The following is an 18,543-nucleotide window of genomic DNA, read 5'->3' on the forward strand; positions in this document are numbered from 1 at the left end:
AGTGTGTTGGTGTCTATGTAGACTGGCATAGTGTGTCGGTGTCTATGTAGACTGGCATAGTGTGTTGGTGTCTATGTAGACTGGCATAGTGTGTTGGTGTCTATGTATAGACTGGCATAGTGTGTTGGTGTCTATGTAGACTGGCATAGTGTGTCGGTGTCTATGTAGACTGGCATAGTGTGTTGGTGTCTATGTAGACTGGCACAGTGTGTTGGTGTCTATGTAGACTGGCATAGTGTGTTGATGTCTATGTATAGACTGGCATAGTGTGTTGGTGTCTATGTAGACTGGCATAGTGTGTTGGTGTCTATGTAGACTGGCATAGTGTGTTGGTGTCTATGTAGACTGGCATAGTGTGTTGGTGTCTATATAGACTGGCATAGTGTGTCGGTGTCTATGTAGACTGGCATAGTGTGTTGGTGTCTATGTAGACTGGCATAGTGTGTTGGTGTCTATGTAGACTGGCATAGTGTGTTGATGTCTATGTAGACTGGCATAGTGTGTTGGTGTCTATGTAGACTGGCATAGTGTGTTGGTGTCTATGTAGACTGGCATAGTGTGTTGGTGTCTATGTAGACTGGCATAGTGTGTTGGTGTCTATGTAGACTGGCATAGTGTGTTGGTGTCTATGTAGACTGGCATAGTGTGTTGGTGTCTATGTAGACTGGCATAGTGTGTTGATGTCTATGTAGACTGGCATAGTGTGTTGGTGTCTATGTAGACTGGCATAGTGTGTTGGTGTCTATGTAGACTGGCATAGTGTGTTGGTGTCTATGTAGACTGGCATAGTGTGTCGGTGTCTATGTAGACTGGCACAGTGTGTTGGTGTCTATGTAGACTGGCATAGTGTGTTGGTGTCTATGTAGACTGGCACAGTGTGTTGGTGTCTATGTAGACTGGCATAGTGTGTTGGTGTCTATGTAGACTGGCATAGTGTGTTGGTGTCTATGTAGACTGGCATAGTGTGTTGGTGTCTATGTAGACTGGCATAGTGTGTTGATGTCTATGTATAGACTGGCATAGTGTGTTGGTGTCTATGTAGACTGGCATAGTGTGTTGGTGTCTATGTAGACTGGCATAGTGTGTTGGTGTCTATGTAGACTGGCATAGTGTGTTGATGTCTATGTATAGACTGGCATAGTGTGTTGGTGTCTATGTATAGACTGGCATAGTGTGTTGGTGTCTATGTAGACTGGCATAGTGTGTTGGTGTCTATGTAGACTGGCATAGTGTGTTGGTGTCTATGTAGACTGGCATAGTGTGTTGGTGTCTATGTAGACTGGCATAGTGTGTTGGTGTCTATGTAGACTGGCACAGTGTGTTGGTGTCTATGTAGACTGGCATAGTGTGTTGATGTCTATGTATAGACTGGCATAGTGTGTTGGTGTCTATGTAGACTGGCATAGTGTGTTGGTGTCTATGTAGACTGGCATAGTGTGTTGGTGTCTATGTAGACTGGCATAGTGTGTTGGTGTCTATGTAGACTGGCATAGTGTGTTGATGTCTATGTAGACTGGCATAGTGTGTTGGTGTCTATGTAGACTGGCATAGTGTGTTGGTGTCTATGTAGACTGGCATAGTGTGTGTTGATCACCCTGTAGACTGGCTCACACACTGGGCGCGGGCACTGCCAGTCTCTTCCACTCCCATATTATAAGGGGAAAAAAACAGAAAGAAAGTCCACACACGTCAACCTGAAGCAGCTCACTATAGCGTGAGAAATGAGGCGTCGGGTTCAGCACTGGTCAACTATCACCCAGCAGTGATAGGTAAGGCACCAGCCAATGGGACAGATACGTCGTAGACTACTATACGCGTCTGGGAAAACCGGCCAATCTCTTTGAAGCTAGTATACACTTTGATGGCACTGCCCCACCAGGTGCTCAAAGACCCGGGAGAGATCAGAGGAACGTCTGCCTGGGCTCGTGTTTTGCCTGTGCCCGCGTGCGTGCTGAACGGGGTGCGCACGCTTTTTCCGACACACCAAAGGTCCGAGGCGCGGGGACATGCGATGGTTCCGACATGCGCTGCTCTCCCATGCTTGCGGTTATGGTTATGTTAAGGGATTGAGGTTTCGGATCAATAGTATGTCGGAACTAAAGCCTGCATGTAACCCCACTGAATTTGGCACATACCTGTGACCTTTCAACTTTGGCAAAAGACGAGTGTGTAATGTATTATTAAACCCATTTTGACCCGAGATCAGATTCTAAAAATGTCTTCTACGTCCTGACAGTTTTCTGAAAAAGATTTTTCAAAAATAGCAGACCTACAAGCTCGTAGCGCGCCACTCGGTGGCGCGCTATGAGCTTGTAGGTCTGCTATTTTTTAGCTAAAGCATAACATGATGCTAACACCAAAAGGGGTTCCCGCCGCAAAATGGGTTAAAGCTGCCTCGTTTAGCCTTCATCCAGCAGTCCCTTTACAAGAGCACCAACGGGACATTTATAGATGTCGGATAAGGTCATTTTGATTCATTATTAAAGACTTAATTAAAAAAACAAACAAAATGTCAACGGTCAGGGTGCTTTATCTACAGTCTGTATCGATCCATTAACCCAGGCAGATACCGAACTGCATCCATCAGATCCATTAGCCAAGCAAACACCGTCATCCTGAACCACATCCATCAGCCCTATGTCGGTTGACCTGTGACCCTTGACCTATACTATACACCGTCTCCTGAGTGGTGGGTTTGTCAACCTCAGCATCTCTCAGGGCCACTGAGCAGAGACCACCAAAAGACTTGGTTTGACGGACAGGAGAGAAGCTATGGCGGAGAGACAGAATGCATGCGTGTCCTTTGAAAGAGACAAGTTATGGACAGGCTGGGAAACGGAGACAAAGGAAATCATTACTGAGAGAGAGAGCAGCATAAGCCAATGGAGTGAATAACAGAGAGAGAGAGAGAGTAGAGCGCGAGTACGCCGAGTAGCCAGCTGGCCTCAGGTTGTGATAAATGCATGATTTAGTGTCTGAAAGAGCAAGTGAAACAAGGAATGACAGGGTGTGTTGCGTGTGCACGTGTGTGCACGTGTGTGCACGTGTGTGTGCGTGTGCGTGCACGTGTGCCTGTGGTCTGTGTAACCTCACACACAGTCACACACACAATCCGAAGGACGAGTGTTGTTGTCATCTGTTGATCAACATGTTTTCAACAAGTGCACAATATGTCTCGTAGGTCAAAAATCTACATGTTATGGTAAATGGTGCATTTATATATAGCGCCTTTATCCAAGGCGCTTTACATAGATTGTGCATTACATTCACCCATTCACACACACATTCATACACCTTTACATAGATTGTGCATCACATTCACCCATTCATACACACATTCATACACCGATTGCGGCGGAAGCCATGCAAGGTACCAACCAGGACATCGGGAGCAATTTGGGGTTCAGTGTCTTGTCCGATATGTAGACAGGAGGAGCCGGGATTCGAACCGCCGACCCATGGATCATTGGACGACCTGCTCTACCTCCTGAGCCACAGTCGCCCCATGATCAAAGGGTTTGATAGGCTCATATGTAATAATGAGGCACTTGTGGGACAGTGTGTCATTTTGAAATCAAATTTCAGGTTAAATTGCCATTTTAACGCTACAGTGACATTGACAAAAGTGTCCAGGTACATTCTGTAGTGATTGTTGAATATGCAATACGCAGACAAGCACAACATCTCCAAATTAAAAATAAATGACATCATGACATCATTCCAACATATAGTTTGATGTCATCGCGCATACCTTTCCGGACATTTGAGCACTCAAGCCCTAATATAAGAAGAAGATATAGGGTATTTATTGCCACACTTTACATATGATCTCCTCAAATCAGAACAATAGGGTTTTGGTTCAATAGTTTCCTTTTAACATTTACACTACCTGTCACTATTTATTTTATTTTTCATTATATATCACTTAATTACTCATTATCTGTCAATGATATTCTGAAGTTATGTCTTTATGCCTATGGCATGACGATGTTTGAGAACTACTGATTTATAGAAGGCATTTGAATCGGCCTCAGGTCTTAAAGGGTTAACCCATTCTGACCTGAGATCAGATTCTACAAATGTCTTCTACATCCTGACGGTTTTCTGAAAAAAGCTATGTTTCTGTGTCAGTCGTTCTTCGATTTTTCAAAAATAGCAGATCTACAAGCTCGTAGCGCGCCACTCGGTGGCACGCTATATGAGCTTGTAGATCTGCTATTTTTCAAAAGCTAAAGCATATATCATAATGCTAACACCAGAATGGCTCAATGACATTTGCCATACAGGATACAGCAGATCATAAAGTGACGATTCCGTCCATTCCAATTAAATTATACCGCCAGATAATTGAGATCCGGTAGTTTCTGACATCCATCCTACTGTGAAACTGTGATGATGATGAGAAAGCCTCAGATATCTTTACTTGTAATCCAAACTAGACACTGAATTTAAAGACCTATTTCATAGAACTATGCTGACCTCTGTAGGCCGATTATAGACACTGCATCTCTCTTATATCTATAGTTGCTCACTCTTTCTCAATGTCAGTTTTTCTCCCGTCTTCGTTCCTATGTTATATAATGTTACGCGCGCGCACACACACACACACACACACACACACACACACACACACACACACACACACACACACACACACACACACACACACACACACACACACACACACACACACACACACACACACACACACACACACACACACTCACACACACACACACTCACACACACACACACACACACACACACACACACACACACACACACACACACACACACACACACACACACACACACACACACACACACACACACAGTCACACACACACACACACACACACACACACACACACACACACACACAGTGACACACAGTGACACACACACACACACACACACACACACACACACACACACACACACACACACACACACACACACACACACACACACACACACACAGTTGTGTGGTCTGGCAAAAAGCACAACAGTAGCCAGAAAAAGACTGTGGTCACAGTCTCAGTCAGTCACTTCCCTCTAACAGCATGAGCTAGAAAAAGACAGAGGTGTTTGTTTTTCTCTCTGTCTCTCGCTCTCTCGCTCTCTCGCTCTCTCTCTCTCTCTCTCTCTCTCTCTCTCTCCCTCTCTCTCTCGTGCATTGTGACCAGTGTTGTTTTTGGCAGCAAGTTTCTATATAGAATAGTTTTCACTTAGTTTTAGTCACATTTTAGTCACCTGGAATGTTCTAGTGTTTAGTCTAGTTTTAGTCGACTAAATGTCATACGATTTTAGTCGACTAAATCTACAGTTGATTTGGTCGACTAAAATGTGTTTCGACAGGCCTTGATGTCGTTGTAATGACATATTTTACACTTTGGTTGCATGCTGAAAATAGCAGATCTACAATCTCACAACGCGTCGCAGCGAGATTGTAGATCTGCTATTTTCAGCATGCAACCCAGCATAAAACTGGATCTCTTGTCCACGAGTCCCTTCCTAACATTTTAGTCTAGTTTTTATTTGTTGACGAAATTGTCAGTATATTTAGTCTCAGTTTTAGTCACCACAGATTCGTTTTTACTTAGTTTCCATTTCGTTTTAGTCAGTGAAAAAAGGTAGTCGAACATTTTTCGTCTTAGTTTTTAGTCGACGAAAACAACCCTGATTGTGACAGATCTGAGAAAGAATATACATTACTACTATACTATCACCATGTTACTATATTATGTAACACTGTAAAACAGCCTGTGTGCAGGTCATCCTGATTATACAGTGTAAAGAGATGGACCCTCGTCCTCCGGGGGCTAAAATGACCACTGAGCGTTTCACTGTGTGTGTGAGGTCAGGTCAGCTGTGGTCACTACAGCAGGGAAATACTGTGTGTGTGTGTGTGTGTGTGTGTGTGTGTGTGTGTGTGTGTGTGTGTGAGGTCAGAGGTCAGCTGTGGTCACTACAGCAGCAGGGAGATACTCTCTGACCACAGCTGTATCAGCACTATGAAGGAGAAGGAGGGAGAGAGAGAGAGACTAGTTGAGGTCAGCCTTTATAGACCTCTCTGTGTGTGTGTGTGTGTGTGTGTGTGTGTGTGTGTGTGTGTGTGTGTGTGTGTGTGTGTGTGTGTGTGTGTGTGTGTGTGTGTGTGTGTGTGTGTGTGTGTGTGTGTGTGTGTGTGTGTGTGTGTGTGTGTGTGTGTGTGTGCGTGCGTGTGTGCGCGCGCAGTACATTATGTATTTTCTGTGTGTTTCTGACTATAATGAAGAGCAGGTTGCACTGGTGGAAAAAGGTACTCAAATGGTTTACTTTTACCAGAAATACTCTCTGTTAAAACTAAGTAAAAGTATAAAAGTCTGGAATTCAAAATGTAGTTACTGTAAAGTACCAAAAGTGAAAATAATCATTATGCTGAATATTGTACCCATTTCAAGTTTTCAAATACAGGCTAAAGAAAAGAAAGGTCCATTACTGCATCAAATGTATAATCAACAAACTATGCTATAAAAACTGCTCACATTGGCCATAATATTGTTAAATAATATAAGAAATTGGCAAAAAATAGATGATTTACAAGCTCACAACGCCTCATTGTATTAGCTTGTAGATCAGCCATCAGCTATATTCACAATATTTGTCTGTGGAACATGCAGAGTCAAACTAAATGTAATGCCTCACAACTCCTATTCCAAGTGCTAATCAGGGTGGGGGGTCCCCCAGTTCAAATATAATTATGTTGGGGGGGGGGGGGGGGGGTCACTCACAGCCTGAAGGTTGTGAGAACCTGCTCTAATGTATATGCTTCGTCGTACCGCGGTGTCGCGCGGCACAAATAGCCGACCTGCTAAAACAAGCTGACAAGTCGTCGTATCCTCCGCCACACATTGTGAGCTTTAAGGCTGGCTATCTTTGGCACTCCACACACACAGCCGTACGGTGAAATACAAATGGGGGGCGTCAGGCTCCACCTGCTCAGGAACTCATAATAGGTTGTGGTCAGCGTTTGCATGTATAGTATACACACACACACACACACACACACACACACACACACACACACACACACACACACACACACACACACACACACACACACACACACACACACACACACACACACACACACACACACACACACACACACACACACTCTTGACCACACCAATTTCCCTGCATTCCTCCTCAGAAATATGTAGACGGACAGATTGTACACCGTACATTCCTGAGAGCCATTTAAGTCTCAGGAGCGTAGACAAAATAATGTAACCAAATGGTCCCGTGGGTATACATTTACATCTACAGGTCCTTAATTATATACACGCCAGGATGTGTTGATGATGCCTCATTTCTCGTTCTCACTTTATATCTCTGCGTGATACTTGGATGGATGTACTCATGACACACAAACAGCAGTTTAACTTAATTAAATCAAATGCAAATTCGTTACGCTAAATAAAAGAGCAAGAGCACATGGATATATGTACCCATGGAACCCCTTTTGGTGTTAGCATCATGTTATGCTTTAGCTATTAAAAAATAGCAGATCTACAAGCTCGTAGCGCGCCACCGAGTGGCGCGCTACGAGCTTGTAGGTCTGCTATTTTCGAAAAATCAAAGAACGACTGACATGGAAACATAGCTTTTTCAGAAAACTGTCAGGATGTAGAAAACATTTTTTTAGAAACTGATCTCAGGCCGAAATGTGAAAAGGTGAAAAGGCCACATACTGTACTCCTTCTCTAGGCAGAATGTTGGCATAGTGTCGTGGGTTTGAGAGGTTCTCTGTCACTACCTAGAGGGAAGGGGAAAGGGAGACTATAGGACGTGTTGACTGGGTGAGCCAAGGGTCGAAGCAGCACTCCTTTCATCCCCAGATGGCCTCTGTACTCGGCTACTCAGCTACGGGTCGCCCTAGGAGGTCCTCTGTACTCGGCTACTCAGCTACGGGTCGCCCTAGGAGGCCCTCTGTACTCAGCTACTCAGCTACGGGTCGCCCTAGGAGGCCCTCTGTATTCAGCTACTCAGCTACGGGTCGCCCTAGGAGGCCCTCTGTATTCAGCTACTCAGCTACGGGTCGCCCTATAGAGGCCCTCTGTACTCATCTACTCAGCTACGGGTCGCCCTAGGAGGCCCTCTGTATTCAGCTACTCAGCTACGGGTCGCCCTAGGAGGCCCTCTGTACTCAGCTACTCAGCTACGGGTCGCCCTAGGAGGCCCTCTGTACTCAGCTACTCAGCTACGGGTCGCCCTAGGAGGCCCTCTGTATTCGGCTACTCAGCTACGGGTCGCCCTAGGAGGCCCTCTGTATTCGGCTACTCAGCTACGGGTCGCCCTAGGAGGCCCTCTGTATTCAGCTACTCAGCTACGGGTCGCCCTAGGAGGCCCTCTGTACTCATCTACTCAGCTACGGGTCGCCCTAGGAGGCCCTCTGTATTCAGCTACTCAGCTACGGGTCGCCCTAGGAGGCCCTCTGTACTCAGCTACTCAGCTACGGGTCGCCCTAGGAGGCCCTCTGTACTCAGCTACTCAGCTACGGGTCGCCCTAGGAGGCCCTCTGTATTCGGCTACTCAGCTACGGGTCGCCCTAGGAGGCCCTCTGTATTCAGCTACTCAGCTACGGGTCGCCCTAGGAGGCCCTCTGTATTCGGCTACTCAGCTACGGGTCGCCCTAGGAGGCCCTCTGTATTCAGCTACTCAGCTACGGGTCGCCCTAGGAGGCCCTCTGTACTCAGCTACGGGTCGCCCTAGGAGGCCCTCTGTACTCAGCTACAGGTCGCCCTAGGAGGCCCTCTGTACTCAGCTACGGGTCGCCCTAGGAGGCCCTTTCTCCTTCCAACGGAGGTGATCTGAGGCGACGACGACGTCACGTACTAGTGTAGATGACGATGATGTCACCGTGTTAGTTGTTCTAAAAAAAAAGAAAAAGATAACCCAAACCCACAGCAGAGGATGTTGGTTTAATTTAACAGATCTGTATATAGAGTATAGACACAAAGTGGGATAGCATAGCAATGCAAATACACAGATCTTCACATTTCGGTGCAGGGAGGACAAACATCCTCCATCGGTGGGGGGGTGGGGGGGGGGGCTTTGCAGAGTAAACAGGAGATGTTCCTCGCCATAATTACTGCAAACATAAATCTGCATTAGAACTGTGTGTGCTGCAGAGGGCCGTTAGCGAGGGACATGGTGGTGCTCCCCCCCCCCCCCCCCCGTTCCTCCTTCCTATGATTAGTGAGTGCATTGTTACTATGAATGGAGGCTCCTGTACTGTTACATAACTCCATAACTAAATCCCAGTCATTACTGCGAGGGACCATATTAAAACTAGCGGGGGTTTTTTACTAGAGCTAAACACATTTTCTTTGGGGTTTTTTTGTGTGTACACGTTCCCGTGGGAACGCGCACACACACACACACACACACACACACACACACACACACACACACACACACACACACACACACACACACACACACACACACACACACACACACACACACACACACACACACACACCCTTTCACTTGTGGGGGGGGGGGTTGTTTGTAGCCAGTGGTGTAAAGTAACTAAGTACATTTTACTCAAGTACTGTTGTGTTGTAGGCGACTTAAGTGCAATTTTGAGGATTTCTTTTTACTTTTTACTTTACTGGTGTGTTTCCGATTTACTATATATACTATAATACTTTTACTTCTACTACCCTATACATCTCAGAGGCAAGCGGAGATGAAACTTGAAAACTTTAGTTACCATTTACTTACTATAGATTTTTATCATTATTATTATTATTATTACAAAACATACATTAACCACTTCAGTCTTTGAAAATAGCCGATCTACAAGCTCACAATTGTTGATATCCTAAACCCTGTTAAATGGGATATTCTGCATAATGGTATACTTTTTACTTTTGGTACTTTAGGTATATTTTGAATTCCGTACTTTTACTTACGTGAGTATTTCTACATTGCAGTATTGATACTTTTACTTAAAGTAAAACACTTGAGTACTTTTTACCACCATCCCCTCACTTGTGAGGCTTTTTGTAGCTAACTATCTCTCATTCAGTCCGTGGTTGTAAAAGCCTCCTGCGGACGAGAAAGACTGAATTAGCCATAAAAACTACATACAACACCACACAATGAAGCCACCATACCCATTCAGAGGCTTTTCTAAGTGTTAATTCAACCCCTTTGTTCTGAGAGTGTATAAGGCGGCATACAAATTTGAACACAAGAGTTGAATTAACGCTCAAGATTTTTACAGTGAAAGCTCTGAATTCTGCCGGTCAAAAAAGGAGTTGGCAATCCTGCCACAATGTGCGATGCCTCAAAAATGTTGTCCCAGCCCTTAAATGACAGAGTGTGTGTGTGTGTGTGTGTGTGTGTGTGTGTGTAAGAATAGGAGACGCAGACGATAGTATGGAAAAGAGACAGAGAATACGAACAATATGCTCTGGAACTGAATGTATTTAAAGACTACAGAAATAAAAGTTCTGTGTGTCTATGCGTGAGCGAGCGTGTGTGCGTGTGCGTGTGTGTGTGTGTGCGTGCGTGCGTGTGTGTACTCTGACCTCTCTGTGAATTTGTCAGTGGGCTCAGAAGGGCAGGCATGTGGCTGCGATGTGTGTTATGGCGGGGGAGGGGAGGGATGGGGGGGAGCGGAGGAGGGAGAGAGAGAGAGAGAGAGAGAGAGAGACACAGAGAGGGAGGAAGGGAGGGCGGCCAGTGCAGTGAGTGAACATGTTAACCACTAACTGAGAGGGAGGAAAGAACTTGTGAGAAGCAAAGAGAGAGAGAGAGAGAGAGAGAGAGAGAGAGAGAGAGAGAGAGAGAGAGAGAGAGAGATCCCATGGCAGTTCAGTACACCCTCAGTTCAGTGGGAAAGCAGCAGTTCTGTGTGTTCCTTCTTGCAGCCAAAACCTGCCTGGATCCCTCTCTCTCTCTCTCTCTCTCTCTCTCTCTCTCTCTCTCTCATGGGGACACTGACACACTGCTGCATGGGACCTACTACTTAACTCAAGTCTTCTTATAGTAGCATTTAGCATCACATTTAGCTTATAGACACCCGGTGGTGACACCAGCAAACTATCTGAAGCTTGGAGCCTGCGGAACTGTAGGAGAATTAGCATAGAATTCCTGGCAACTGGATTTAGGCTTTACACTCGTTTTGGGACAGGTTCTGTTCAGAAAGTGGAGTGCCAATAATGAACCTGTGTCGGTACCAGTCAAGGAGTCACTAGGGTCTTAATTGGACCCTGTGAGGACGCATGCATGCGAGCAGGACCAGTAGACCACACAACATTCTTTAGAAGCAGAGCCATTTGTGCGTGTACTGTTGGCAGCAGCCAAAGGATCAGCGTCACATCTTATAGTCCAAAGGATCCATTCTGAGCAGCGGTTTGGTTTTTTGAATGCCCAGCAGAACCATGTGTTCACTGAACCGGGCCATGTCTCTCTCTGTCTTCCCCAGAGAGCCAGCCAGTCCAGCCGGTCTGGACACCACAGTGGACTATGTCAAGGTAGGAACAATTTACCGCTATCCTACGGTGTTTCTACCTTGTTGCTGTTGCTGCTTTGACACCTTGCATTTCCCTCTGTCTGAGGATCTCATCTTATTTTACTAATAATACAACCATGCGAGACAGACCTGTGTTAATATCTGATACAGAACCAGCTCACACGTTCACCACCACTGCACTCCTCCATCTCCATTCCCTCACAATCCATCAGAATGATTGGGATTATCATTTAGCTATTTTGCCTCATACTGTACTCTGGATATGCATGTCATGTCAAGGTTACATTTTTATATATTTTTTTTCCCCCATTCGCTTGGTTTTTAATTCAGTTTACTTTGTTTGATTCACCTGTGGGTTTTGTAGTTTCAGTTTGATTCACCTGTGGGTTTTGTAGTTTCAGTTTGATTCACCTGTGGGTTTTGTAGTTTCAGTTTGATTCACCTGTGGGTTTTGTAGTTTCAGTTTGATTCACCTGTGGGTTTTGTAGTTTCAGTTTGATTCACCTGTGGGTTTTGTAGTTTCAGTTTGATTCACCTGTGGGTTTTGTAGTTTCAGTTTGATTCAACCTGTGGGTTTTGTAGTTTCAGTTTGATTCACCTGTGGGTTTTGTAGTTTCAGTTTGATTAACCTGTGGGGATTCAACTGTGGGTTATTTAGTTTCAGTTTGATTCAACTGTGGATTTTTGAGTGGTCCCTTACGGAGCTATGTGTGTGGCTGGCTGGCTGTCTGGGTCTGAGCACGAAAACAGCATGGTTGTTTTTCACCATCTGGCCTGGGCCGTGGCTCAGCGGTCCAGGCACCTTGGCTGGTAGTCCGAGTCTGGCAGTGTGCCGCGGCTCCCGATCCCGACGGCCTTTACTGCATGTCACCCCCCGCCCCGCCCCCCATCTCTCTCCCCCATTATCCTGTCAGCCTACCGTCTGTCCCTCTATAAAAAATATTAAATAAAGGCGAAAGCCGCAAAAGAAACCTGTGCGCAACAAACACACACACATTAACTATATATATATATATGATGATTTTGGGTGTGCCAGTACCGTACAGTGATAGTACAAAACACAAACTTTGTCCTAACACAAACATTAAATGCCATTGATGACAATGAATGGACAATTTAAGTGATTGTGTAAACACAAACATTATACGTACTAGTAACACAAACATTGAACGTGAAGGCGAGGACTCAAATTCTGACTGGCCGGACTGAGATGATGTATGATGATGTACAATGATAAGATTGCCCCTCACTTCACAAGAGTGTGATTTTAGTTTCAGCTTAGTATTAATTGCTTAAACATTTCCAGTTTCAGTTTCATTTTCACTTATTATTATTATTTCTTTTTTTTTAAAGTAAATTATATTCAAAGAGTTTGACATCATATGCAGTTTTCACGGAAAGAATTTCTCCCACAACTCCCTTCCCAGTCCTCCCCACCCACCCACCATCTTTCCCCACGAGGCCAGACATACAAACACAGGTATATAAAAAACAATAATTTGAGTACAAAGCAATACACACAACATACAGTATATACAGGTATAAAACCAATGGGTAGATACAGTAAGATACTAAGAGACAAAGAAAGGGATCACATGGTTATGGTTAATAAACAACTTCAATGGGGGGTAAGATTAACAATAATACAAACAGGTAAATAAAAATAAAACAAAGTAATATTAAATAAAAATAATTATATATAATATATATATATACCGTATATATATATATACAAAAAAAAAGAAAAAAAACTATATATATATATACATATAAAGAGATAAAGCGCTTAATTGGCTCATTTCTCGACTCTCATGTGTAATGATTTCCGACATATTATGCTATATATATTGCACCAGGTAGAGATCCGCACACCAACACCATGTGTCTTCAGTCAGGTGAAAGTGATTCTAAACTGCTCACATACGATATTAAAGGTTGCCAATAGGTTGTAAAATTTGTCAGAGGACCCTCGAATTATTTGATCCAGAAAGGACATGACATCAATCAACCATGATTTAGCCGAGGGAGGGGACTCAGCCTTCCACTGTAAAAGTATCCTCCTGCGGGCGATTAATGAGGCGAAGGCAATAACATTAAGTTGCTTTCTGGGTAAAACTACATCCTCCTCCGGGATTCCAAAAATTGCAATTTGCATTTACTTACTTCAGAAATTATGTCAAAGAAAGATTTCCAGAATGGTATCAATTTGGGGCAAGACCAGAACATGTGGGACAGATTCCCTGGTATTATTATTATTATTATTATTATTATTAGGGTCAGGGTCACGGGTGTTTGTTTTCTATAGGCGGCAATATTTTTGCATTGTTATTTGTTAACGTTATGAGTGAAAATCGACGCGGTTACACTATAGAGAGAACTAATGTGATCGTTCAACCCTCCACCTCACGTTGAACAAGTGAAATAAATCTCAGAAATGTAAGTGAAATTAATGTAGGAATATGAAGTCACATCTATATGAAAACAAACATACAGTATCCCCAATGTAACTGAATTAATGTAGGAATATGACGTCACATCCGTCTAAAAACACCACGTATACAGTATCCCCAATGTAACTGAATTAACCCATTCTGAACGGGAACCCATTTTGGTGTCGGCATCATGTCATGCTTTAGCTGTTGAAAAAATTGCAGATCTACAAGCTCATAGTGCGCCACCGAGTGGCGCGCTACGAGCTTGTAGGTCTGCTATTTTTGAAAAATTGAAGAGCGACTGACATTTTTAGAATCTGATCTCGGGTCAGACTGGGTTAATCAGACCAGTGTGCATGTCCAGTGGAAACCTCGTATGAATCTGATCTCAGGTCAGAATGCGTTAATGTAGGAATATGAAGTCACATCCATCTGAAAACACCACGTACAGTAGCCTCCATAATGAGCATCCGTCACCCTGAACTCCTGTACGAGGCTACGGTAATCTGATACAGCCCCTGGGCGTCCACGCCTAATATGTCATAAATCACGTTGTCTGCTATGCTGTGCAATGGCTGTCACACTAAATCTCATGCACGCATGCACGCACGCACACGCATACACACACACACACACACACACACACACACACACACACACACACACACACACACACACACACACACACACACACACACACACACACACACACACACACACACACACACACACACACACACACACACACACACACACACACACACACACACACACACCTACCACCTGGGTCCCAGCTTGTTTGCCCTGGGTCAGAGAGGAAGACCATGAGTGCATGGTGGAAAAAGTACTCGCGTTTCTCTCTCAAGTAAAAGTATCAATACTGCATTGAAAGCATTATAGAAATACTCTGTTATGAGTGAATGTCCGGAATTCAAAATGTACTTGAGTTAAGAGTACAAAAGTATTTGTATCAAAATGTACTTGAAGTACCAAATAAAATCACACTCGTGTGAAGTGAGGGGCCCTCTTATCATTATGCACCAGCCAATCAAATCATCACATTCCGTGCACACACACACACACACACACACACACACACACACACACACACACACACACACACACACACACACCCCACCTTGACCCTGACCACACAGGATATGACACGATAAAATACATTGAGGTCTACGACACTGTGTATGTGCGCGCATGGGAGTGTGTGTGTGTGTGTGTGTGTGTGTGTGTGTGTGTGTGTGTGTGTGTGTGTGTGTGTGTGTGTGTGTGTGTGTGTGTGTGTGTGTGTGTGTGTGTGTATGTGGACAGTGGAAACGCAAACACACCTGGAGGGCCAGAGATGACAGCTACAATTTCACACGCATTATATAACCTGTGTGGAATAGCCCCCATATATTCACTCAACACACACACACACACACACACACACACACACACACACACACACACACACACACACACACACACACACACACACACACACACACACACACACACACACACACACACACACACACACACACACACACACTTGACATTTACGGACTAACCACATTTGACCAGAGATCCAGGTGTCGTTTGTGTATTTTTGCACGTGTGTGTGTGTGTGTGTGTGTGTGGTGTGTGTGTGTGTGTGTGTGTGCTTGATTATGTGTGCTCTCGTGGGAAGGCCGAGGTTTGTTCTTCACACCAAGGTGACAGCATCCAAACACATGAGCTAAGTGATGGAAGAGAGAACATAACAGAGAGAGAGAGGGAGAGGGAGAGGGAGAGGGAGAGGGAGAGGGAGAGGGAGAGGGAGAGGGAGAGGGAGAGAGAGAGGGAGAGAGAGATGGATGGATGTGGAAGGAGAGATGTATGTACGTAGGAGAGAGGCAGAGAGGAAAGGAGAGAAGGGAAAGGGAAAGGGATTATTGATGAAAGGAAACTATATAGGGAACAAAGTACAGTATACTGTAGTATATCACTGCTGTCAGGTTGAAACCGTGACGTCCAAACCTATTCCTTTTTTATTGTCATTAAAAAAAAACATTTTAACCCTTTTTGACCTGAGATCTGTCTGTTTGAAAATGACAGTTTTCTGAAAAAGCTATGTTTCTATGTCAGTCGTTCTTCGATTAAAAAAAGATTAGCAGACCTACAAGCTCGTAGCACGCCACTCGGTGGCGCGCTATGAGCTTGTAGATCTGCTAATATCTGAAAATAGCCATCTTCACTACTTTTAATTCACGACAAACAAACAAATAAAACGTTGAAATACGGAGATACAAGGTTTCTGCCCCAGCCAACAACGATCATGCTGAACGTATTGAAACTCAGAGAGCACAAATTACATTATCCTTTTTTATTGTCGTTTATCTATATATATTTATATATTAAGTACACTCCTTGTTGGCCTCGCTCTGTACTCACTGTACGTCACATGCAGTATACTGTACACCTTTCTGGCCTCTCTCTGTACTCAGAGCATGCGTCTCGCGCCGAGGAAAGGCGCAAGGCCAAGGTTTTGTGTTTTTTGGACTGTTACTTAAAAAAGATTAAATCAAAGACTGCAATCAAAGGGAGTGCTTTTTTTTTTTGCCCTTTTGGTATTTTATCTTTGGTAGAAAAGCACCCTTAAGATTGCTTATAAAACACTTAACGTAAAAGGGGCCAGGAAAGGAAAGGACCCCGGGGTCGGAGGAGGAGGGGGAGGGGGGAAATACTTTTCTGCCTTCACCCAGCAGCTGGCTGCTCAGATGAGGGCAGGTTAAGGGTTAATTGTCTTGCTCAGGGGCACTTCGACCGAGGGTCAAACCGGCGACCCCGATAGTCCAGCCTCTCTATCAGCGTGATATACCATTTATAGGCCTGACGTCAAAATAAATAAAAAGTCTTCTGAAAGAATATTATATTCAAAGATTTGCACCACATTTTCACGGTTTTTCAAAAATAGCAGACCTACAAGCTCGTAGCGCGCCACTCGGTGGCGCGCTATGAGCTTGTAGATCTGCTATTTTTCAATAGCTAAAGTATAACATGATGCTTAGTTAAAACACCAAAACGGGTTCTCGTAACAGAATGGTTATACCGACTAGAACATAATACTCCAATAAATACTGAAGAGCCACAAATTACAAAGTATACATTTTCAGAAAGTTTCAGAAATTTGTGAAAATATTTTTTTTACCAGTATTTGAAGTGTTAGAATGATGATTCATATTCATAATATGAATATATTTCTGACTCGGTCTCACGTCGGGAACCATAGAACCATATTGGAAGACCGAGACGAAGACAAGCAGACGGGCTTAGTAATACCTCGAATCTACAAGTTGAACAACAGCGTCACGCGCACACAACACGACACCTCGCTGTGACCTTGTAGATCTGCTATTTTCAGAGAAGAGATGTTTGGTTGTAGAGGGGATGAAGGAATGGGCCACTTCCCGCCGACCCCCAAACACTGGGTCGGGACGGACCCATGTTTATTGGGCCGTGAGCAAATGAGGATGTTTCTGTGTAAGGGTAGAAAAGCTTCTAATTAACCACTTAAACCCTCTTTTCTTACCTGTAACTCAGACCTGAGTTACAACTGAACTGTAACCTTCCCGTCTTTCAAATGTTTTCACCACAATAGCATAGATCTACAAGCTCAAAACGTGCGCGCTACAACGCGCTTTGAGCTTGTATAAATCTATGCTACTTTTGGAGAATGTTTCCCCCAGAATAAGCACGGCTGGCTGGCTGGGGTTCAAGAGGTTATTCAACTATAATCACTGGTTTATATAGCAGTTTATAGACCTTAAGCCTCAGTGTGCAGTATAGGTGGAAGTATGTGTAGGTCTGGAACCATAGCCCTGTGGAATCCCCCCCTCACCACAACCTCCTCTATCTGACAGTAAGCTGCTCAAACCTCATGAGACAGCTTTACGGAACAATGATGCTCTGTGCGTGCGTGCGTGCGCGCGCTCGCACCATATAGGCTACAGTGAATTGTGTGCAGTGCATGTGTGTGGTCTGACTACACACTGACCTGGCACACACACACACACTCTAGGAAAGATTAAGACTTTAGTGCTGAGAAAAACGGCTCCCACAATACAAAAACAATATAGCCTACTGTAACAATATACAGTGTAACTTAACCTTAAGTAGCTGACAGGGGTCAACTTAAGTAGCTGACAGGGGTCAACTTTGTGAATATTGTTGCAGTATATATATATATATATATATATATATATATATATATATATATATATATGACAGCATTTTGTCAACAGGCTTTGTAATGATGCTGATGCTGTGGACAAGCAGGTGTGCTATTTTATGGAAAAAACTAGAGCAACACTCTGGCTCCCTCTAGTGGTGTAATGTTGTATTACTCTATCTGGAGATACTAGAGATTCTCAAATGATTCATGATCACAATCATGAATTCGGCAATTCCAACACATGGTCGCTGTCGGTTGGGAAACGTAGTTCTCCAAAACTGTAAAAGAAAAAAAGGTTTCTTCCCCACAGCAATGATATGCAAGCCTTACTGAAGTTCAAGCACTACAATGCAACAATTCATTTTTTGGAG

At 44.2% G+C, this 18,543-nt stretch overlaps 1 protein-coding gene across 1 annotated transcript in view; it reads left to right on the forward strand.

Moving 5' to 3' along the window:
• bcar3 (BCAR3 adaptor protein, NSP family member) overlaps window positions 1-18,543 on the forward strand; it is an 81,407-nt gene that overhangs the window by 21,170 nt on the left and 41,694 nt on the right. Inside the window, exon 4 of the mRNA XM_083767039.1 lies at window positions 11,486-11,534. Coding sequence (XP_083623165.1) covers window positions 11,486-11,534 — 49 coding nt within the window. The remainder of the gene's footprint in view (window positions 1-11,485; window positions 11,535-18,543) is intronic.

Source organism: Protomyctophum parallelum, assembly GCF_964188405.1.
Source record: "Protomyctophum parallelum genome assembly, chromosome: 6".
Classification (NCBI taxonomy): domain Eukaryota; kingdom Metazoa; phylum Chordata; class Actinopteri; order Myctophiformes; family Myctophidae; genus Protomyctophum; species Protomyctophum parallelum.